The 23,240-nt window shown below is 45.5% G+C and overlaps 2 protein-coding genes across 49 annotated transcripts in view; both read right to left on the bottom strand.

Annotated features, from left to right (window-relative positions):
* The window catches only part of UNC80 (unc-80 homolog, NALCN channel complex subunit), a 130,392-nt gene extending 117,987 nt beyond the window's left edge, over window positions 1-12,405 (bottom strand). For all 12 annotated transcript variants that reach the window (XM_063342208.1, XM_063342203.1, XM_063342204.1 and 9 more), the window contains exons 1-4: window positions 12,043-12,405; window positions 10,708-10,756; window positions 4,011-4,167; window positions 1,646-1,944 (exon numbers count right to left, since the gene is read on the bottom strand). In XM_063342208.1, the coding sequence (XP_063198278.1) occupies window positions 1,646-1,944; window positions 4,011-4,167; window positions 10,708-10,756; window positions 12,043-12,134 (597 nt within the window). In that variant the 5' untranslated portion in view covers window positions 12,135-12,405. The remainder of the gene's footprint in view (window positions 1-1,645; window positions 1,945-4,010; window positions 4,168-10,707; window positions 10,757-12,042) is intronic.
* A 6,347-nt stretch (window positions 12,406-18,752) lies between these two features.
* MAP2 (microtubule associated protein 2) overlaps window positions 18,753-23,240 on the bottom strand; it is a 229,008-nt gene continuing 224,520 nt past the window's right edge. For all 37 annotated transcript variants that reach the window (XM_063342104.1, XM_063342119.1, XM_063342112.1 and 34 more), the window contains one exon: window positions 18,753-22,933. In XM_063342104.1, the coding sequence (XP_063198174.1) occupies window positions 22,718-22,933 (216 nt within the window). In that variant the 3' untranslated portion in view covers window positions 18,753-22,717. The remainder of the gene's footprint in view (window positions 22,934-23,240) is intronic.

Genomic DNA, 23,240 nt, shown 5'->3' with positions numbered 1-23,240 from the left:
CTAAGGAGCACCTTGCAAGGCTTTCGGAAGAGGTAGCAGTAACATGAGTTGCATTTTTACGTTGCCCTGCTAGCTTTTGGTGATATGCCAACAATTTTATCTACGGTTCTTGTTACAGGATTACATGCATCCTCCTCACCCCCCCAAAAGCCTGATTTAAAAACACATTGCTAAATTCACAAATCCTCTCAGAAGTCAGGAATTCCACCTTTAGTTCTGCCTGTGCAAACATGTATCATCTTCTTTGAGGACATGCATCACTTTGGTTATCTCATCAGAGGATTCTTCCCCGGAGACCTCTACCTCTGTGAAACCCAGAGGGGACAATGCTGACTTAGTGAGCCAGTTACACGCCTCAGCTACCTCACCTTTGTTGAGCTTTGCTTTGATGACAGAAGCATGCATGTTTTCATGGGCTTTTCAACGTTCATCACTACAGTATCTCAGACATATCAGAGATTTTCAAGGTAAACCTGAGATATTGTTACTAACCTCATCTTGTAAATGGGAAACTACATCCCGGAAAGATTAATATAAAAAAAATTGGAAACCTAATCTCTAATAGTCACGGTCTACCTCCAGTTTCATTTAATTTATTCAAAGGGCATCCCACATTTGTGTGCGTAGCATTGGGAAGAATTCCGCATTTCTTCCCGTCATGTCCCAGTAGCTTACACAGAAAACGTGGAACTAGTAAACAAGCATGAAAAATTTGGGCTAAATAAATTGAACAATACTGCACAGGAACTCAGTAGCAGAAGTAGGGAAAGAATCTATCTCTCCAGACCTGCTTTCACCTGCCTAACCAAAAGATTATCCTTTATCTCCTGTACTTTCTTATCATCTTCAACTGTTGCAGCATACAAAGCTGGACTGGACCAGATAACAGTCTCCATCACTTCATGACTTTATAGACCTTTTCCAAGCACCTACTCTCCAGAGCCAGTTTCTCGTCCGACGCCTAGCTGGAAACGTAAAGGCTAAACGGCAGCCCTCCAGAGAGGCTGAAGACAAGAGGCAGGAGTCAGAGCATGCAGAAAACATCTCCTTGTCACACCACTCTGCAAAGCCAATGCACTCAGCATGAAGCCGAAAGAGGGACCCTGGCAGACAGGAAGCCTGCGGCCTGCTTCCAACTTCAGAACAAAGGAATGCTCAATTGCCTTTGCCGCTGCCATGCTTATACCACTATCACGCATTCCTAGTAATTAGCATCAAGATGATAAGTAATGACATCAACTAATCCCAGTGGCAGCCCTACAGTGGAATCCCTGAAAAGCTAGCAAGGCCCTTCTGAGCAGTGGTTGAGAATCACTGGAGCAAGCTGAAGCTGACAATCCTTTCTGCAGGTTCCAGGGTCCCAAAGGCTTCACAAGGGCCACAGAGCTTTGACAGTCCCGAGAGCTGAAAATGTTTCACTTCAGATTTATTTGTCTTTGTGTCTGCCTGATGCTGTGGTGATTGCTCATGTCACTGGAAGTATTTCTTCCTAATAGCAGTGGTATTCTGCCAGCTTGTTAAAACATTTTCAGTGGTCACCTAGCATGCACTGTAGGTTGAATTAATTAACAATCACAAAGGCAGAATCATTCTTTTCCTGCTCAGAGGTGTCTCCACACAAGTACCTCACCAGCGTTCGACTTACTTTAATCCTGTGGACAAGGGGAGCAAAGAGGAACACAAAGAGCTCCACTGTGGCCATGGAATTATGAAAGAACTTCCTTCTGTTATTCTCTTCCTCGTCATTCGTGGCGCTGGGCCGGGGATGTCCTGGTGATCCTTGGTTTTCAGCCTGGTGGATAAAGGCGCTACTGCTCCCTCCCCAGCTTGAGCCTCTGTCTCCTCCAAATAGGTCATTGCTGCAGTCCTGAGGGGCCTCCAGCAGCATCCAGTGTAGAGTGTGAAGAAGCTTCGTTTCAGCTACTCCAAGCTTATCCTGATGTCCTGGATGGAGAAATACATCACAGTATCTCACAGGGTTTCCATTAACGGTGCTGTTGAGACTTTCAGAGCTGCACAGAAAACTGGGCATCCAACTTCCCGATAAGCATTTGAAAATAAAAATTCTACCATTAAAAGCATCAGCATTATGCTTCATTGTGTCTGAAACCTCCTAATTCACAAGTCTCCATTTACTTCACAGCATTTGCAGTTCAGTCCCTGAAATGTCAGTTGCAGGGCAATGGAATGCATGGACACAGAGTGCTGCTAAAAGATGCCACCTTGACTGTCTTGTCTGTTTGACTCTATCGAATGAGACAAAGTGCAAGTGAGCACTGCGAGGTGCTCAAACTGTGTCCTGTTAATGTCCCCTACTGGCATGTCTCGTGAAGCAAATTCCTGCTGAAATCACTGCTGAAATCAGTAAAAGACCAGTAAAGGAAGTTCAATTTGGACTTTGAATGTTTGTTAGAATAGAATCATAGAATAGTTTGGGTTGGAAGGGACCTAATAGATCATCTAGTCTAACCTCCCCTGCAATGAGCAGGGACATCTTCAACTAGATCAGGTTGCTCAAAGCCCCGTCCAACCTGTTTGCAAGGATAGGGCACCTGCCAGCTTTCTGGGCAACCTATTCCAGTGTTTCACCACCCTCATTGTAAAAAATTTCCTCCTTATATCTAGTCTAAATCTACCCTCTTTTAGTTTAAAACCAGGCCCTGCAAAAAGTTTGTCCTCATCTTTCTTATTAGTCCCCTTTAAGTACTTAGAGGCCACAATAAGGTCTCCCTGGAGCCTTCTCCAGGCTGAACAATCCACACACTGTCAGCCTGTCCTCACAGGAGAGGTGCTCCAGCCCTCTAATCACTTTTGTAGCCCTCCTTTGCACTCACTCCAACAGGTCCACGTCGTTCCTGTGCTGAGGCCTCCAGAGCTGGACGCCGCACTCCAGGTGGGGTCCCACCAGAGTGGAGCAGAGGGGCTGAATCACCTCCCTCAACCTGCTGGCCATGCTTCTTTTGATGCAGCCCAGGATGAGGTTGGCCTTTGGGGCTTCAAGTGCATATTGACGGGTCACATCCAGCTTTTCATCCACCAGTACTCCCAAGTCCTTCTCAGCAGGGCTGCTCTCAATCCCTTCACCCCCCAGCCTGTATGATACTGGGGGTTGCCCCAACCCAGGTGCAAGACTCTGCACTTGGCCTTGTTGAACCTCATGAGGTTCACATGGGCCCACTTCTTGAGCTCGTCCAGGTCCCTCTAGATGGCATACTGTCCCTCAGGCATGCAAACCACCCCACTCAGCTTGGTGTCATCTGCAAACTTGCTGAGGGTGCACTCAACCCCACTGTCTATGTCACTGATGAAGATATTGAATGGTATTGGTCCCAGTAGGGACACCTGAGAGACAGCACATGTCACCAGTCTCCATCTGGACATTGAGCTGTTGACCACTAGCCTCTGGATGTGACCATCCAACCAATTCCTCATCCACCAAACAGTCCATCCACCAAATACATATGTCTCCAACTTGGAGAGAAGGATGTTGCGAGGGACCCTGCCCTATCCTTATTATCTGTTTGACTTACCTGCTGAAAATCAAATGCATTGGTCTGAATAAAAAGAAAAATTTAAAAAAAACAAAAAAAAAAAAAACAAAAAAAAACCCCAAAAAAACAACTTAAGATATTAAAAGTACCTACTGCAATTGGCCGCTGCAGCGTGCCTTGAAAGAAATATGTATTCCTTCAAGCAACCCATGCCTGCTGGGTGGCAAAGCTTTTGCTGAAGCTATCTCTATTATCTCTGAAAAATAACTAGCAAAATATTATTGAACTATTTTCACTCTTCAGCTCATCAGACCATTAACTTCACTCTCTTCTCTCACTTCAAGGGAAAGCCCTCACAAGTTACCCTGCTATAAATGAGAACAGATCAAGAACAGCAATCCACAGAATGAACTAACTGGGATTCCAGGATTTAGAATACGTTGGCACCCTGGGCATCTATTTGTCATATTTTGACTGATAACTTCAGTAATGGAAAAACAAACTCACACGAGCACTAACCTAGCTTGTTTCGGTTGGAGAGCAATGTTGCGGTGCAGTGCAGCACATGCGGGAGTGCAGCTTGGACAAGTTCCCAGCGAGAAATGCTCTGGATGGCTTCAGAGAGAGCTGGAGAAAGGCCATGCAGCTTGTTCTCCACTAAAACCCTTTCGAAAGACTGAAATAAGAACAAAGAAAAAAAGACACTGTATATCTATTTCTGCACATAGCTTCTAGTAAATACAACATTCTCTTTTAAAAACCTGTAATCTGTAAGTTTTCATTATATAACCAAATCACATCTTATAATATTTTTCTCGAAAGACACAGACTGTAGCTAAAGCTCACCAGACACACGGACATACTTGGCTAAGAAATGAATGGGCCACTCCATATATATTCTGTAATAAAAAAGAATTAAAGCAAGCAACATGTGTATATCGGTACGTGCCGACATCAAGCCAGGTTTACAGTTGTGCTGGGTATTAATCTGGCACGCCAGTAATCCTGTTGGAAGTCACAGGAGCTAATGAAGCCTGTATCTGTGGAGCTGAGAGCTGGACATTCTTCTCAGACACACATGCTCTTTCAGTTTAGTGTAACACAAAGGGCAAGCCATTAAAGGTATACAGGCCTTAGGAAATGTTTTCACACCCTGCCACAGAAAATAATCAGTGTACAAAATTTTTTGTCGAGCCATGATGTAATGGTTTTGCGAACAGTTAAGAGAGCTGATGGCTGCAGCAAGTTCATTATTTCCACCTCAAGCAACACAAAATAAGACTATCTGCCTTTGAAATCCCTAAGGAAGTTCCTTATTGCTAGTCGCTCCAACGATTTCAATAAGTTGTTCCTCTGACCAGATACAAAGATCTCATTATAGGTCACAAAAGCAGTTAGGTTCCTTCACTGAAGTTCCTAAAGCAAAGAAATACGTTACTAACAATGCATGTCCTTGCCGTATACCAGCATAGCCTCCTGGCTACCTATTTGTTCTCAAGCTGTTTCACCAATTTTATCAGGCTCTGGGCAAACAAGTAACTGTTGGCATTCATGACTTAACGAATGCTTCAAATACCCTCACTCTAAAGATTCATAAAGCTTATCCTTCCACACTAGTCATACCAATTTTTCCTGTAAAATTGGTGGGGTAATTAGAATAGACTCAATTCCAAAGAGGAAAAGCAAAAAGGGCAGCTTTCATAACCCAGCTCTCCTCAATGACCAGCCACTCTCAGGCGTGACATGCTAACCAGTGGTAGCACGCACTCTTCTGCACACTCCAGCAGCTGTGCACATCTGCTCTCTCGGGTGGTGGCCACATCCACTGCTGTGGGCAGACATGAGCTCCTCTGTCAAGAGGCAGGATGCCCTAGTACAAGGATAATGCTGCACCATTGTGGTTTTACAGCATCCCCATTACAGCTCCGCCCTTGTCAGCTTGGAGGCAGAGAAACGCACATTTATCTGCACTTACAACCTAAACCAGAAACTCCCCAATAGCACCAGGCATAGACAGACTAAGAGAGGGGGAGACGGACTGTATGATTTACACAGATGTATCTGGGGGGAATTCAGAACCGAGTGCGCCTATAAAGGACTAAGACAGCAGCAACACAAACGGTACCTGAGGAAATACCGACAATATACATCAGAGCTGTCAACAAATATAAATCTGCAGAAAGTCACACTGCCCACCTACTAGAAACCCCAGGTTCTAGTCAGAAAAGTCAATAGATTTTCTTTATGCACACTTCAGAAACTCAAGAGGAAGCCAAGGAGTCTGCAGTTATGTCTTTAAATTAGGATTGTATTCAACTCAACATTTTGGGTTCCTGAGCCACACAAAGCTTTTCCTACATGGTTAGCCACCAGATCCCTCTGTTATTTGCTGGCCTGAGCAGAAAGCTAAATGTATTTCTGTACCAAAATGGAAGATTAGTTTCCGGAAGAACATATGTGATCACAAGCATCTGAGACAGAAGTACTGTTTGTTGCCAGAAAATTGCTAACACAAAGGCATATATGGAAACCACCGAGTGTCCCCGTGTGCTATGGGCACTGCCTGGTACACAACTGCCACTCCGCATGTACTGTCAGCACAGGACCTAGCTGGCATAAATCCCCACACTGGTAAGTGCCACAAGCAGCCCAACAAGAACATGCAGTTCTTGCGACAAGTGTTCCCATGGGATTTGCCTGGAAATCTCAATAAAGGTCAAGCTCACAGCAGCTCCTGCCTACACCAGACATCCAAGATGCAAGGCCCTGGGTTAGCATTTGCTCCTGCAGAGCCTCCCTTTTGGTCTGCTACGGCTTTACTCCAACTTTCAGGACCTGCTACAGAGAATACACAGACATTAAGAGGAAAGACCTAATTTTCACCCCACATGAACTAAGCAACTGCTGCTACAGCTGAGAGGAGTTACATGCTTCAGTGAGAAGGCTGAATGAGAACGTCTGCAGTAAGCTCCCTGTAAGTCAGTCAGAAGGAAGATATTGTCATGCTATGGATCTGTCTGGAGCTGCAGCCTCGGGGCCGCTGCTTGGCTAAGAAAACAGTTACCTACTTATAGCAGGCTTGTCCGTGCCTGCAACACCCCATGTGCCACAGGAGGCTAAAGACCATCTGCCAAAGTGGCAGTGAGGAAAGTCAGCGTTATTCCTTGGCTGGAGAAAGGGCAGCCCCTTTCAGCAGTGCTCTGTGTGTGTGTTCAGCTCCCTCAGGGCCACTTACACAAGCTTTTTCCTTTTAGCCTGGTGATGCCATCTGTTTTCACAGGGAGTGACGGTCAGTCTTCTCTGGCTGCCTTCCCACTGCTGCTGTTCTCCTTTTACCTTCTTCTCCACCAAGAACCAAAGGGGCTGTTAAATACCTTGTGGCCAGGGTCAGCCTGTGTGTCACTTTGCTGCCAGAATGGGAACAGGCAGCTGCCTGACGAAGCCAAAACAAGCAGGACAGGGCAGAGCAGATTCTGCCTGGGCTTTGCCATGGTTTCCTATACAGCTTTTCTCAAGTCGCGTGAACTTCCCCTGCTCTAAGACCCAGGGAGCTGTACCTGCAGTGAACTGCATAAGGCAGCAAGGGCTCAGCCAGGCCCCTCGCCCCGACTGGACGGGCAGGACCTTGGGAAGCCCAGCAGCCCCCTGTTCCACCCTCCCTGGAGTGCCAGACGAGCTGCAGGGCTCCTTCAGGGAAGAAGCCCTGGAGCCTAGATCGCACTCGAAAAAATAAAACCAAAAAAGCAGTAAGCTAGGAGAGCAGGGCAGTGCTTAGCCTAGTGTATGTACAGAAAGACGCTGGTGGAGCCACAGAGAAACTATTAGTGCTTCTTGAACCTGACTTCTGTCCTCGGAGGGAACCTTACTGCCCTTTCTTCCAAAGCTCAGGCTGCATCATGGTGGAAAGCAGACACCATTGCTAAAATCACTTCAGACTGACCAGAAAGAACTTGAAATGCAGGCAGAAAGCACTATCAGTCTGGGGAAGGTCCTCTGAGTAGGAAAGAGTTCCTAGAAAGATCTAGGAGTTCATAGCACAAGGGATGGTAAGGCTCCATTGTTTACTAAACACAGTAAAAGTACAAACATTGATAAGGAATGAAACACAGATGCCAAGCACTTTATTTACAGAAAACTCCTGTGTTCAAAAACTCAGTTTTCTGCAACCATGTCCATTGGCAAGATAAAATAAAGGTGGCCTAGTTTTAAGCTTTGTTCCCTATCTATCCTTTAATCATTCATAACAACAAAACATGTACATTTGCAAACACAAGTAGGAAAAAAAACCCAAAACCAAACAAAACAGAAAAGAGGTAAATTTTGAATTTGCAGGATCTTCAAAAAAACATGCCCAGTGTAATCCAGGGTAAAAGAATTTAAAACATATCCTTGAGTCCCTTACCACCACCCAAAAAAATCCATTAGCTTTGTACAGCACTCACATACGTTCCTGAGAGGTAATTTACAGCTTTGACTCATGCACATTAGGAATGACATTGTGTCAGGGCAGAAGAACTTCAGAACAGGGAGAATGAAGACCATTAAATCCATACCGAGGCACAAGAGCATTTAGACAGCATAACACAATATGGGGTGGGGAAGAGTATTTATCTTCAGATTAAAGGCAATTCATAGAGCAATTGAAGTCAGGGTGATTGTTCAGGTAAGGAAAACAAAGCTACTAAAAGGCAAGGTTTTTCCTCAAGTATTATGGTATGAAGCAAAGCTCAAAGAAGCAACGCAATCTGCTCTTGCAGACCAGATGCTGTACTCACTGAATCCAGGCCTCCAGCATCTGCTTCCCTGATGCACAATATGCAGCAAATTCTACTGCAGCAAGTTTAGAGCCAATAATAATAGAATACTGCACAATGTTGTGTCACACACACTGTCAGACAGTTACCAGCCCATAGACACGCCTAGAACAATTCTGGCTAAAGAATTAAAAAAAAGGACAGATTATGTAACAGGTGCACAGTATTTTTAGGCACACCAGTCAATACAGTGGTGTTAGATAGTCGGCATGATGTTTCAGAAGACAAGCCAACTACCTGTCAAGTTCCAGAAACCCTGATTCACCCATGCACACAGCACTCTGCCTTATCCCACTGGATAATACAGAAGGTGTCAGTGCAAGCAGACATCCCTGTGCATTGGCAGCGATAGGAAACTGATGAGCAAAAGAAGGTGGCAGATGCAGCAGCTCAGGCTGTATCCCGTCAACTGTTCAAAACTAAGCCCCACCTTTGAAAGCTTTCTACCATTAATTTAAGTATTATGTTAAGAATTGGAGAAGAATCAAGTTCTCCTTCATCCAAGGGGTGGAAATTAATTGGATCTTCAAGAAAACTAGTGAAAAGTTGCATCAAAATCTCATGATTACATCTGCAAGAGCTATACGTAATTTTAAAAGGCCTTTGGGTAATCCCAGCTCTCTTTCCAGGTGTCAATACAGTCTCTGCGTTCACTGCACACAGATTTCTTCATTCTCCCCAGCTCCTGAAACACTCAGCTCCTCTCTCCCTTTAAGTGTTGGGGTTTCTACAACGGCCTGGCACCACAACCTTCAGGTCACAAAGATGCAATTGGTTTTAAACAAAAATGCTGAGCTCACCTGTACCCAAGCTGTGACTCTTGACCACTGAGGCTTTTTGCCAGGACTACAGCATGCGAATACGTAACCGTGCAACTCTGCTGGCACAAGGGCAGCTGTATAACCCTAGGCACCAGCTGAAGGAGGAGAGCAAGGCCCCTGACATTTGAGGCAGGCACTGCTGTTTGACTGCCCTGGGAATAGCTGTAGGACTACTCCCAGCCCCAAAGGCCCCCTCCTTTCTGACTGTTTTTCCAGCTCCCTTTCCCTTGGCTGAAGTGTATGATTTATATTGTCTTGCAGGTTTTTTTACACTTAGTAAATTCTACTTTGTGCTCACGGAAGAAAGACATTTTAGAATCAGCCCGGGGGACACAGAGGAAGACTTCATGCCAACAGCAGAGCATGAAGGACAAGGAAGTCACAGACAGATAGGTACATCATGGATAACGCACAGAGAAGGAAGCTCCGTCCCGCTACCCAACAAGAACAGATATTAGCTCACAGGTGGGGCAACAGCATCAGATTATAGGTGCTTCAAGGCTTGGCTCCTGCACACTCCTGAGACTCCTGGTAAAGGACATAAGGCAACAAGCTCCATTTTCTAGCCTCTGAACAACCAGGAGCTGACAATGGTATAAATAAGTGATGACACTTTTTGTTCCATGCACCAGAATTGCAATACATGTTACTCTCCAACACCGTAAGCCAGCAGTCCTCTATGAGTACTTGGTATCTAGCAATAACCCTGAAAAATTTATGGATTTCTTAGAAGAAAATCAGTCAGCAGTAGCTAGAGCTTCTCCAGCTTAATATCTTGTTAGAAGGAAGTCAGAAAATTGCTGCAGAGAGACCCAAGTACTTTAAACTATTACGATACCTGTCTAGACCAAGTTTTTCCAGTCTGTCAAGTTTGGCTGCGACTGCTTAATGTACTTTAAGTCATCCAAAGATCAGCAACAGTTCAAGGAATTCTGAAATTCCCTAGATACCCATCTTATTTGAACTTGCTGTGTGTCTTTCCTTTCTCCTCCCTTTAGCCAGTAGATTGAGGTTTCACTTGAAATAGTTAGAAATAAGAGTTATTAGCAACTGCATAATAACCTCTCTTTAATTATGCTGCTAAAACATGGTCCCTCTATTTTCCAATAAAGGAGGCATCTTCATCTTGCACAATAGTAAAAGTATTGTTTAAAGCCAGTTAGTAATGTTTAGATTTTCAATATTTTAAGACTGAAAAAACTCCAGTAATGGCAAACTGAAATTACATCAATCTCATCTGAAAGCATATGCATACATGATGAACTGCAAGTTTAGACCCACATTGTCATAGCTCAGTCTGTCCATACCATTATTTACTTTGTTTAATTACTAATTAGTTCAATTACTAATATCCAAATTAATATATTTTTGTTGTGTCTAGAGATGCACATGATATCTAAATTCTCTGATTGGGAAAAGGTTTCAAAGCCTTCATGTGATAAAAGCACAAAATTAAGCTGAACGGACTAAATCCACTTCTGGCGTAAGCCGAGAAGCTTGCTGATCAGCTACCACGGTCAGATCAAGTTGCAGGAAAAGTTAGTTATAAATAAGAGTTGAAAAAGACAAACATGTACATACCACACAGGAAGCTTCATATTGTTTCCCCAGTTTAGGTCTTAAAAATGCACTGAAGGAAGGGAGAAAAAGCGTTAGAGACACAGTACTTCTAGGGTGAGTTTTGCTTAATAATTTTTAGGATTTTTCTCATGTCAGAAGGTTGGCAAAAAGGCAGAGAAATTTCATGTAAAGGAAGACATAAGGCCAAAACAATGTTCAGACACCTGTTGATGACATCTCACCAAATGCTATTACCTTTTCTAGAAGACAAAAGTACCCACACTGATATGCCAAGAGGTAGATAATCTACCCTCAAGAAAAGTCCTGTTCCCCATGGATAAAATCTTCCATCAAACAGTTTTCAGCCATTTTACCTTAGTCAAAGATCTTCAATATATTCTGATTAAAATGTGTTAAATATTACTGAACTTTGCCTTGCCTGTATTTTAAGCCAGGGATCTATTTGCTGATTTTGTATTAAGTATTTTCCTCCACAACTGCTGATGTGGAAGGCTTATGATGAAATGCAGGCCTGTACCCTGTAGGTAGAGAACACTCACCCTCTGCTGTCATTCCCCTCCAGAATGGGATCAGAGTTAAATATTAAAAAAAATTAATCAGGTGACCTTATTACAGCATTTTTTTTTTTTAGGACATCAAAACTGTGGAATAAAGGGATTTTGTGACTGAGGCCTTAAATTAGAGCCTCAACCTTCAAACCTTCCAATCTTCCCCCACAGCCTCTGCAATGTTTTCAGTTTAGAATTCTGTTAAGACAGGAGACAGACAGGATTCACAAGGAACATAAAGCCCCAGCCATACATTCAGCCTGCCCCTCACACATCATTACTCTCCAATCCAATGAAATAAGGTGAGACTTTGACGTATCTGTTTGCATGCTGACCTCCCACAGCATAGATTACACTTCCAGAACAGCTGCAAACACAGATACAAGCAAAGCTGCAAGTCTTTGGTGCAGCACTGAGGGATGCTGCTTCTGGTACCAGAGCTCCGAGAGTCCTCTTAAAAGTGGGGGTGGAGGGGGCCTGGGGAGACGGGACAGGGAGGAGGGAGAAGGTGCATAGACACACATACACATGGATGTTTTAAAGTCAAATCAAGATGCTGCCTGGGACTGACACCAGGTGAAGCTGCCTCCAGTCCTTCCCCCATCCCCGATACACACAGACTGCTCTATACTGCGTGAAAAGGGAACAGCTTGTTTCACGCCTTCGTGTTGCAGCTGCAATAGCTGCTTCCTCCCCACCACTGGGCAGCAGCTGGCCTGCCTCCCCTCCCCACTTCCACTGCCCTGTTGCAGCTGCATCCCAAGTACCCAGGGCTTGCTGCTCTCACCTGGTTTGCCTCCATAGGAAGGTCTGGATGGGCAGAGGGATGCCACGGCCGCTCTCCTGCTCCTGGCCCTCTGAGCTTTTCCTTTTCACCATGATGCTGATGACAGCTGCTGCTGTGAGCCAGTCTTAGCAGACATTCCAGCCGGGATCTCCCATGGCTGCCTCTTCGCTCTCCGTAACTCTTTACCCTCTTCCCTTCATCCTCCGCAGCCCACCCCCGCTCTCTCTCACACCTCCCGTCAGCTTTGCTGGTGCAAAATGGCTGCAGAAGGCAGGGAGGAAATTAGGGGAGCGAAGATGTCCGCGTCCCTCTGCTCCCTCCCTGCCTTCAGCACCTCCCTCTGTGGACAGCTCCCCGCGCCGCGAGCCGCGCCGGCAGGCGGTGACAGGGGAGGGCGGGCGGGTGGCCCCGCCCCCCGCGGCCCCGCCCAGGGCCCCGCGCCCGGCCGGGGACGGGCGACAAGCGAGCAGCGGCCGCTCGCCCGCCGGCCCCGCAGCAACGGGGCGTCTGCCGCCTCCCCTCCCGCCCCGCGGGAGAGTTCGGGAGCCGGGCCAGCCCGCGGCGAGAAGAAGGCGCAGAGCAGCCGAGCAGCGGCGGGGTCAGGAGGCGTCCCCACCCGCCCGCGGCGGGGACAAGCGCAAATAGGCGGCTCCTGGGAATCGGGCGGCGTCTGACCGGGCTCCCCCCTCAACGGCAGAGGGGCAGAATTGGAAGAGGGCTTTTCGAGGTGCTGGGCAGCTCAGTAGTAGTTTACAAGGCCAAGTTCCCCTGCTAGGATCTACAAAGGCAGGAGTCCCCGAGGCGTCTGGTACAGACGGAGCAAGGCTGTCAAACGGGGAGATACTCCTTTACCTCAAGAGTGCGGAGAGAAGGGGCACAAGTAATAAACTCTCTCGGAAAGCTAAGGGTGGTGGGTGGTAGGAGCAGGGCAAGCTCGGGGTAATTATTCCATGGTGTCACAGTTTATCCCCAGGTGGCAACTGAGCACCACACAGCTGCTTGCTCACTCCATGCCCCCTTCCCGGTGGGATGGGGAGAGAATTGGAAAAGTGAGGAAAAACTTGTGGGTTGAGATAGACAGTTTGACAGCTAAAGCGATCGCCACCTGCAGAAGCAAAATAAAACAAGGAATTCATTCACCACTTCCCAACGGCAGGCAGGTGTTCAGCCATCCTCAGGAAAGCAGGGCTCCATCATGGACAGCCGTTACTTGGGAAGACAAACGCCGTAACTCTGAACGTCCCTCCCTTCCTCCTCCTTCTCCCAGCTCTACATGCTGGTCCTGACATCATATGGTACGGATTATCCCTTTAGTCAGTTGGGGTCAGCTGTCCCGGCTGTGTCCCCTCCCAACTTCTTGTGCACCCCCAGCCCTCGCTGGCGGGTGGCGTGAGCAGCAGACAAGGCCTTGACTCCGAGCAAGCACTGCTCAGCGGTAAATAAAACACCTCTGCATTACCAACACTGCTTCCAGCACAAATCCAAACTGCAGCCCCATGCTAGCTACTGTGAAGAATACGAACTCTACCCCAGCCAAAGCCAGCACACATGGGCTTTTCCTGCACAGGAAGAGTTGAGACAAACAGAGGTGGAGAGGATGGCGAGCGCCAAAGAAGATTTACTCGTGTTTCCAACTAGATACCAGACTGATTTGACTAGTACCAAGATACATTTGAGTCAGGTTTGCTGGGAGTATTTCTCAGTCACTGTTAGATTAGCTCTCCTTATATACCTAAGGATATCGGGAAATAGTATACAACTACAAATAACTAATGGAATCAAATGGAAGACCAATGCAAGTCCACTCTTATAGGTTAATTTAAAAAAAAAATAATTCTGCTATTTCATTGCTTATACAAAAAGATGGCAAGTTTGAAGAGAGATGCTCCAACAAGCCAAGGCCGTATTTCTTCCTGCCTTTCAATCTTCCGACTTAATAATATTAGGCACTTAAAGACATTCCTCCCTGGAACAGGAGCTGAACTGATCAACACCACCTGTTTCCTTCCTTATGGGCACTCTGAGAAACAGGTTTGCAGAAACAACAGTGCCACCGCTTTCATAAGATGCTTTTACTCCCAGTTTGTAAAGGGGGGTTTATCTTCTGCCAAAACCGCTTGGCCCCTTTTCACATAACAGGGATAAAGTTTTTTCTCGTACCCAACCCAGTACTTCCTTGCAGTGACTTACGCTGGTCTTGATCTCCACTCACGGAGAACAGGACCCTCCGTGGTCTATATTTTGCTAAAATCCCCCTCTTGCTCAAAAAGAGTATTAAGACAGTTAATTAGAAGGTAAACTGTTAAATAAAACCTTAACAATACGTTTACAGACAAAAATTTTTAAATCATTAAAATCAGTAATCTACCTGACTGCTGAAATGCTAAGCTAGCTGGCTTTGTTTGTCTTGTTTGGTTGGGTTTTTTGCTAACAGCAACTTTTTCTCCTGGTGCACAGAAGCCAGGGATTGGTATTCACAGAATTAGCTTGCTCAAACAGGAAACTTCTTAATTACTATTTTCATTCCTCCAATTAAATGAGGTCAGACAGGAAAAAAATAATCTTGATTTCTAAAATCTTATGAGAACTAACTACAGAAAGAAGATGGTTGAAAAAATTACTTCTAAATGCAAGGTATGTATTAAAGAAGTTTCCCTACTCCAAATCTCCACAATGGATCCAGGACTTTTTATACAATGTCTTCTTGTTTGGAAAGCAAATTTGAGTTTTAATTCCTGCCAGTGTGCCTCTTGACAGTCGAGTGAAACACAACACAGTAGAAGTGATAAACAGTCAGCATCTGACTGTACCTAAACCCTGCAGCGGGTGCGGCAAAGAGAAAAGTCATAGAACCAAAGAATGGTTTGGGTTGGAACGGACCTTAAAGATCACATGGTCCAATCCCCCTGCCCTGGCAGAGACACCTCCCACTAGACCAGGGTGCTCAAAGCCCCATCCAGCCTGGCCTTGAACGCTTCCAGGGATGGGGATCAAATCAGTCCCCGGCTTTCCCTTACAGTGGGGATGGAGAGGAAGCAAGCGAACTCTTCAGGGAGGTCATTATAGTAGGACAACAGCAAGGTGTCCTGAAAATTCACCTGTGTTCTGTTCACTAGGCTGCACCGGCATTTTGGGCTGCCACAGAAACACAGGTCTGTCTGCCTACAAAACCTTCTGCACCGTATTTCTTCCTGCCTTTCAATCTTCCGACTTAATAATATTAGGCACTTAAAGACATTCCTCCCTGGAACGAATACTGCACGAAGTCACTGCTTTCCGGAAGGAGGTGTGGGGAAGAGCTGAAATGGCGTCATCAGCTCTGCTGTACTCCAGCAATTCCCAGCCCACCCAAGCGCTTGGGCACAAAAGATGCCCATGACACTATTTTTCCATTTCTTCTCTTACTACAGGCCTCAGTCTGACATCCCCCCAAATGACATGATTCTGCTTCATCACCGATTTATTCATCGCGCAGTTGTGTTCACACATCCATCAGAGTAGGATTCAGTCTTGATCCAGAAGCAGTGAAAGCTGGCAGCACGCCGCAGAGCGGGAGCACTGAGCTGAACCTCAGCATGAGGCCGTGCTCTACACAGGAGTGCCCCGAGCAGGAAACCGCTCTAGACCTCGCCATCCTGCACTTGTTTTCATGCCGACGCTCTCCAAGTCCCCCGCCTCAATCCCTGCCACACGCGCTCCTGAGTATTCATACCTTTAATTTATCTGTGATTCTCTTTGTGCAGAAAGAGCCAGAATCCAAACTCTCATGAGGCTCTCGAGCCATTCTGTTGCGCAGCAGCCTTTCCAAGAGCAAAGCTGTAAACAGCTCCTAACTGTACACCCCAGGGCAGAGAATAACGACAATGGTTTGGCACACTCCTGAGAGCTTAGTCTTCCACAAGCTGCCAGCAGGCTTTCGTCCTTGGCCAAAAGGACCCATGCTGGAGACCCTTTCTCTCCTGGGACAACCAGTCACAGAACGTCAGCACGGACGGATGCCACTCATTTTACCCTTCCTCATATGGATCTGCCAGTTAGAAGCAAAAGCTGTTCCTTCATTTATCCACTTCTCTTCCTAGGAAGTCTTTGGACCTCGTTAAGTAACTCCACCAGAAGACAGCAAGAGCATCAGCAGAGCGCGGGGCCCAGAGGGCTCTTTCACTGGCAGCATTGTGTACGCCGCCATTGACACCAGTGCAAAGAGCGGGTCAAAGGCTACTGTTTCGGCGTGGCAGCCGTATACATCCTCTTTGTGCTATCGTGAACTACACAGGACAGAAGCGTAGGGGAGTGTAAAACAAAAGGTCTGATTCTCTCCTTCCCAGGCGTGTTGTAAAAATTAAAGAAACCTAGGAAAGCTCTGTTTTTTTCTTTAAGGGCTTTTAAACTCTGCATGAAAACATTTCAACTAAGGTTCTTCAGAAGTCTCATTCACAGCTCTTCTTGCCAGCCCTGCTCAAACACAAGTATGCATTCAGAAACAAGAATAAATGAAGCCATAAAATTACACAATGAACCCCTAAAACTACCAGGTTTGCTGCTGTTGCTACAGGAATTTGGGCATCTGACAATCCTATTTTGAAACAGCAGAAACACAGATCCTCCATAGTCACCACAGCAACAGAGTTATTGCCTTTGCATAACGTCCAAGCAACTCGTCATATTCACAAACCCATTTAATTGCAATTAAACATGTAATAGGCAGAGTTTATGCTCCAGCTAGATAAGGCAGGGAGAGATGGGAAAAAATCCTAGAGATGGCATGGGGGGGGTGTCTCTGAACAAGACTAAGAAAAAAAAAAATCCAGCTTTCACTGTCAGGGTATCACACTCCACCTTGGATCAGGACCCTCCAAGCTCTGGGATGTGACTGCTTTGGTAGCAGCTGCAAAACTTTTACTTCCTTTTGGGAAAAAAGGAGAACAAACCTCCTTCCCCCAAACCCCACCTCACCCAAACACCTTTTTCACCTTCTTGCTGGAGAAGAACGTGGGGACCTTTTGTTCCACTGAGTTGCCAAACAGGTCTTCTTCTCCATTGCTCAGAAGAGGGCTGAGAACCGTCTCTGCCACATGCTTCTCCTTCCAGAACAAGGGTGCTCACACAAGCCAGGTTTGGGAGCCCCTCCATCAGGGCCATGCTGTCCTTTATCTTCAAAGCAGCAACTGGGACCTCTGTGTGGCCACACACCTCCAGGCGAAAGGCCTTCTGCCTGCCACTCAGATCGGATCTATTTTCTCTATTTTTCACCCACCTGACTGTTCTACCATGTTCCTGTACGATGGAAGGGACACCCCACGACCTGTGATAGGCACAGGACGGACAGATCCTCTGTGCATCTAGCAAACAGGATTCCTGGGCTTCCCTCACTTTCAATAACACTAATCAAGACTTTATTCACAGCTTGTACTCACCTCAGCGCTCCAACATCACAATCTGCTAGCAAATTATAAAATACATCACCTACCTCATGCTGCTAATAAAACACAACAATCATAAAAATACCACCTCTTCTTTGTTCACTTTAAAAGGAGGAAACAGATTCTTACCAGCTGTCCTCAACCATTGCTCTAGCAGTGAATGCTTAAATCAGGATTTACCCTTTTGTTCTCAACCTCTTAATCCCTTTCCTTTTAGCAGATGATACATCAGTTCTGCCTTGCGCCTAAGCACCCTGAGGAGGGTGCTTCTAATGGATAATTAACAGCATTTGATGATTCCTCCGGGTAGTTTGACTGCATTTACTTACAAATATTGCAGCATTATGTGAAAAGCCCAGCTTGGCCAGGTGTTGGGAAACTCACAGCAGCCTACTCAGTTGTACCTGCCTCCTCCCGCTCAGGCACCCAGACACGTCTGGAGGATTCTTCTGTTAGCAAGCCCCACTGCCGCTATCCGCCTCTGCAGAACGCGCAGAGCTCACAGGGCAGCAGATGCTGAAGCTCCCCTTTCACCTGTGTCGTTGCGCAGGCCTGGAACCCCTCCAGGGCAGGCCCCGGAGGCGGCCTTGCTGCTGCAGGGCCCGAGCGGGCACCGCAGGGGCAGGAAAGCCCTGTGAGGGGAGGCTCCTCTTTCCCCGCACCACAGGCCCGCCCTGAGAAGGCACCTGACCCGCACAGGTGGTTTGGGCCAGCACACACACGTATTTTCTGGAGAATTTCTTCGTTCCGCCTGCCACACAGCGCTGCCCTCCTCCCTGACCCGAGCTAAGGCAGACCCGCCAACGGATCCAAAAGAACAACCTACTTCATGCGGCCCTCAACCTCCGGGCGGAGTCCCCGTTAGTTTTCAGGTCGACCCCGAGGGCTCGTCACCCGCTACCTCCGGTCCACACGACCCCACCGTCCTCAACGGGACCCGGCCACGCTCGTCCGCCGCCGCCGCCTCTGACGGCGGGCGATGGCGCCCCCGCGGCTGTGAGGGGACGAGCGCTGCGCCGACCCCCCGCGGACGCCACACCAAGGGCTGCCCCGAGCGCAGCCCCGCGGGGGGAAGGGGTGGGGCCACCGCGCAAAGCTGTGACGAGCCGCCGCCAGTGCCGGGCTCGGCGCTGGGCCGCGGCCGGCCCCGGGGCCGCCGGAGGAGGGAGGGGAAGGCGGCTCAGCCACCGGCCCCTCTGCCCGCAGGGCTCAGCGCAGGGCCCGGGCCGGAGCCCGGCAGCGGCTGACCGCAGGAGCCGCCTCACGGACAGTGGAAAGCAACACAAGCGGTTAGATGACAAGCGATTTTATTTTGCAAAACAATCACTATACAGCAACAAATACAATTGCAAATCGGATTGAAAAACATGAACTACCTACCACCAGCCATTCAAGAAATGCCTCTTTTATGGTAACAGGCTCTAGAATTATCAGAAAAAAACACAGGTTTGTAACAGCAGACTGAATTCCTTGACATCCCAGCGTACAGCATGTTTATTTGTTGGCTTTTTCTCTTTGCTAAAGTTGAAGTGGCTTTTATACGCTTGACTTTCCCAAGCGTGACACTAATTTACCTTCCTGCAGTGGGAATTGCTGCAGTCGCGGAGGGAGGTCGTTCGCGATCTGACTAAGCGAGTGACGGCGACACGCGCCCAGGCTAGAAATCTGTCGGTTTTCACAGCAAACGCGATCTACTCTTCAAGGCATTTGCCTTTGAAGGGACATTTGTACTTGGGGTTCAAACGGTATTTGGTCCAGCGTGGAAAAAACTGCTCACGTGTGGTAGCCCACACAGGCTGCCCTTCGACACCCTCTGGGTCGTGTATGTAGGCAAACTTAGACCCGTAAGCAGTCACGATGAGGTTACCACTGTACCTTAGCGGAGCATCGAATGGATAATACCATTTACTGCCGTACAGCGAAAATAGACATAGCCCTTGTGGGCACGCGATTTCCCTCATCAGTGTTAGTTTTTCCTTTACTGTTGCTGGACAGAGGTTTGCTCAACTTTGATTTTTCTGCTTGCGGTTACATAGAAACAGAACTCTGCAGATGGGGCAGAAGTACTTTTGTCTCTACAACTTGATGGATTATTAATTTGGGGCTCTCCCCTAGCTATCCAAACAAGGTTTCACTATTCCTTTTGTCTGGATTATCTCTGCTTTGTTACAGAGTTGGGTCTCAGGCACCCAACATACCTGCTGGCTCAACATGCCTGTGGAAAAGAAACACAGCGGATGCAGTTTCCAGGAAGCTGGCTCCATCTTCCTTAGTGGGCATTACATATTTACAAAACAGTTGTTTTTAAAACCAACACTCTTCTTGAGAAGTTAAGATTAATATGAGCTTTTTCAGTGAACATCTAGAGTCATGTAACATAACTTGGTTTTGGTTTTTTTGTTTGTTTTTTGTTTTTTTTAATATTTTTATTATAACAGCACAAAACTCTTGATTTCTTTTCGTCTAACTCCACAGCGTTCTAGGATTCTTTCTATGGAAGGATGGTTACGATTACAAAGGTCTTTGCTTGAATCAAGACAAGAAAGCTCGTTTTAATGCATGAAATAAATGACTTGGTGTGTTACACCACTCTAACTTTGGACTCATAGGTGGATTAACTAAGCTTCATTTTCTAGAGTATGTCAATTTTAAAAGCAGAATAAAAAACCAACTTGAGTCACAGGTTAACACTGTTCTCACTAGGTGCTTCTCAGCTTCAGAGAAGCCGAGGTTCAGTAGTACCACAGACTCTCCCACATTGGCAAAAGGCATAAAAAAAACCCCGCAGCAAGGCTAATTCATATTAATTGATAGTATGATCAGAGCAATGAGATATAAATACTGTTTTGTTGGTTTTTGTGTCTTTTGCTTTTCTGGAAAAATGGGAAGAGGCTTTTAATGCACCTCACTTGACACTGTTTCCATGTGAATTCTTAGGATTACTCTAAGCAAAAGTATACCAAATACAAGGCAGAAATCAGAATCCTCCAGATGCACTTAGCACGGTCCTAAACTCACTGTCCCTTGTAGAAAACAACTGACTTACAAACAGTATTAGGTACTTTATAGTGTGAAAAAGCTTTTTGCAGAGCTGAAATGTCATGTGTGGGGCTGTTAGGAGTTCATTTGCAGTAACATTTTTTAGAGAGGTAACCATTTTGTTTTGTCTTTGTACTGCTGTGACAGCTTAGCCAAAATCCCCCTTTGGTCCACTGAATATTTACTGCCTAGTAACTGTGCGTTTACTACCTGAATTTAATGATGGGGAATCCTGTGCTATTAATTATTAGAATACTTCTCCACAGACATAAAAATCTTCTCTATGAGTCTTTTCAGATCAAACCCCAACACACACACACACACGCATACAAATTAAGAAGGAAAAAGAACAGATCAAAAGCTTCCAACACACAACGTTAACCTAATACACATATCAAGTATAGCTCAACTGACAGTGCAAAGTTTAGTTAAGAGATTTCAAAAGGAAAAGATCAAACAATCTGCAAGAATGTAAACTGGTCATTTAATAACATCTACTGTACATATAGTATCAGCAGATTATTATCCGCTGATGAGTAATACCACCATATAACCTTCAGTGTTCTCTTAGTGTCCATAAGATAGTGTGGAGTTCTCGCAGGTAACTCTGCGAGATCGGCTGTCGATGTATCTCTGCCCCTTATCTTTTATGCACACTTTTTCTTATACTTTTTATAGTCAATATAATCCCACTTTGCTCAGATTTTAAGATGCCCTATTTATTGATGAATCGTTATGGCAACCCAGTCTGGGGAGCTCATTGTATTTATTCGGGTGCTACAATTTACAGGCATCTCTGTTACGTTCATCACTGTTATGTGAGTGCCTGAGTGTATACATAAGACATCACTGAAGGAGTGGAAACAACAAATTAATCCTTTTTTCTGTGTTTCAACTTTAGCAAAAGAAAAAAATAAATAACTCTAATATTCACCGTTAACTACAGGAGATTAAAAAAAAAAGAAAAAGAAAGGAAAAAAAGCCAGAACCAAACTATTGCGGACTTTAAAAAAAATCCAGAACCCAAACTCAGCCATCTTTGCAGACCCTTTTACAAACGCCTGGACCCCACAAAAATCATACCTTTGTGAAGAAAGGGAGGGAAGGGAAGAGTGAAGGAATCCTTTTTCTAGCATCACAGAAGAGACTTGCATCTGGCACTAAAACAGGGTCACGGCTTTTAGTTGTTACAGAAAGCAACTTCATGCTAAAATTTTCATCTTTTTAAAACGTATTCTTATGAATAGGGAAAAAAAAACCCTGCTAACATCTACTTTTACATACCTAAAATTGCAACACCAAAGGGTGCAAGAGACACAGATACTGTGAATAAAGAAGTAGAATATTCAAGTATATGAGGAGGGCGTATCACAAATGGCCACAGAGAAATATATATATATCTATAATACTGTATCAAACAGATGGAAAGGATGTGAAACCGGTGGTGCGTACATAAATCTAGCCGCTTAACCAACTTTCTAATCAGACACAAGTCCATTGGGGTAGAAGTGCTTGCTTTCAACAGCTTTTTTACGTCACTTCCCCATGCATGGTTCAAATGTTTTCAACTACTATTTTTAGTTATTAGTTAAATAATTTATTGGCTTTTCAGCTATACACTGACAGAATTAACCAGCTCCAAAAAATGTTAATAACTTAATTCAACTTTTGTTCTACTCATTTATACAAAATAACACATTATTTTTAATTAAACTTGAATTTCTCTATATGCCCTTCCTTCTGGTAAGCAGACTGTTAATTTAACCTGTAATAACTTACAATGGGCAACTTTTCTTTTTTTTATTTCCCTATCTATCAACAGAACAGTGAAATGAGCAACTTGGGATATTAACAAGGCTCTTCAGAAAGAGGTGGATGGCCTTCAGGCACATGAAAGGTAAAGATGCATTTTATCATAGTACGGTACTCCATGCAAGACAGAGCAGAGCAACAATAATTGTCCAATGTAACATACTGCAGTTCTATACCCATATAAAGCCAGTGTCTTCCTGTTGTAAATGGAAATCAGGCCAATTTCTGCATCTATTTAAAATTTTTTTTTTTGTTATTTTTCAACTGTATGGTAACTACAAGTCTTGGGATGTGACTTAGTTTTAGACATGGTAAAGAATGAATGTAACACCTGCTCTGAGCCCATTCCTGCCAAGAGCTCATGCCTAAATATTATTACTTCATACAATGTGAAACGAGCAAATTCATAAGCCCTGCTTAGCGAGGGCTGCCGTGACATCTTCAGCGAGGGTAGCAAGCTGGGGCGATTCAAGCAGGTTGATGCTTCCAGAGGACGAGACGTTGCTGAGTCTGCGTGGTGAAGCCACGCTGGACCTGCCTGGAGACTGCGTGATGATCTCAGCCCCATGATCGACACGGGCTTTAGCATGCTCTCTGAAGTTTAGCTTCTGGCTGTCAATCTGCTCCAGGAAAGCAAAGAATTTAACACATTATATATTCACCAAATTATCTCGTTATAGATCATCATTTGGGTCTCATTTTGTTTACTTTTAAGAACTCTTACAAGGATTGAAGCTTCTTCACTCATTAGAATAATTGAAACTGGAGATTTTTTCACTTCTTTAATATACATGGGCTTACTATGTTACAGTCTCTTACTATTTCTGTCCCTGATGGATGCTTTCATGAGCAGTACCATTGTTACTAGCCATATGAATTTAATAGATGTAGAATTTATGGGCATAAAATTTATGGGCATAGGGACTT

The sequence above is a fragment of the Chroicocephalus ridibundus genome, chromosome 7 (assembly GCF_963924245.1).
Source record: "Chroicocephalus ridibundus chromosome 7, bChrRid1.1, whole genome shotgun sequence".
NCBI classification, from domain to species: domain Eukaryota; kingdom Metazoa; phylum Chordata; class Aves; order Charadriiformes; family Laridae; genus Chroicocephalus; species Chroicocephalus ridibundus.
Note: the sequence above shows the minus strand (reverse complement) of the source record. Positions and strands in the feature narration are given on the sequence as shown.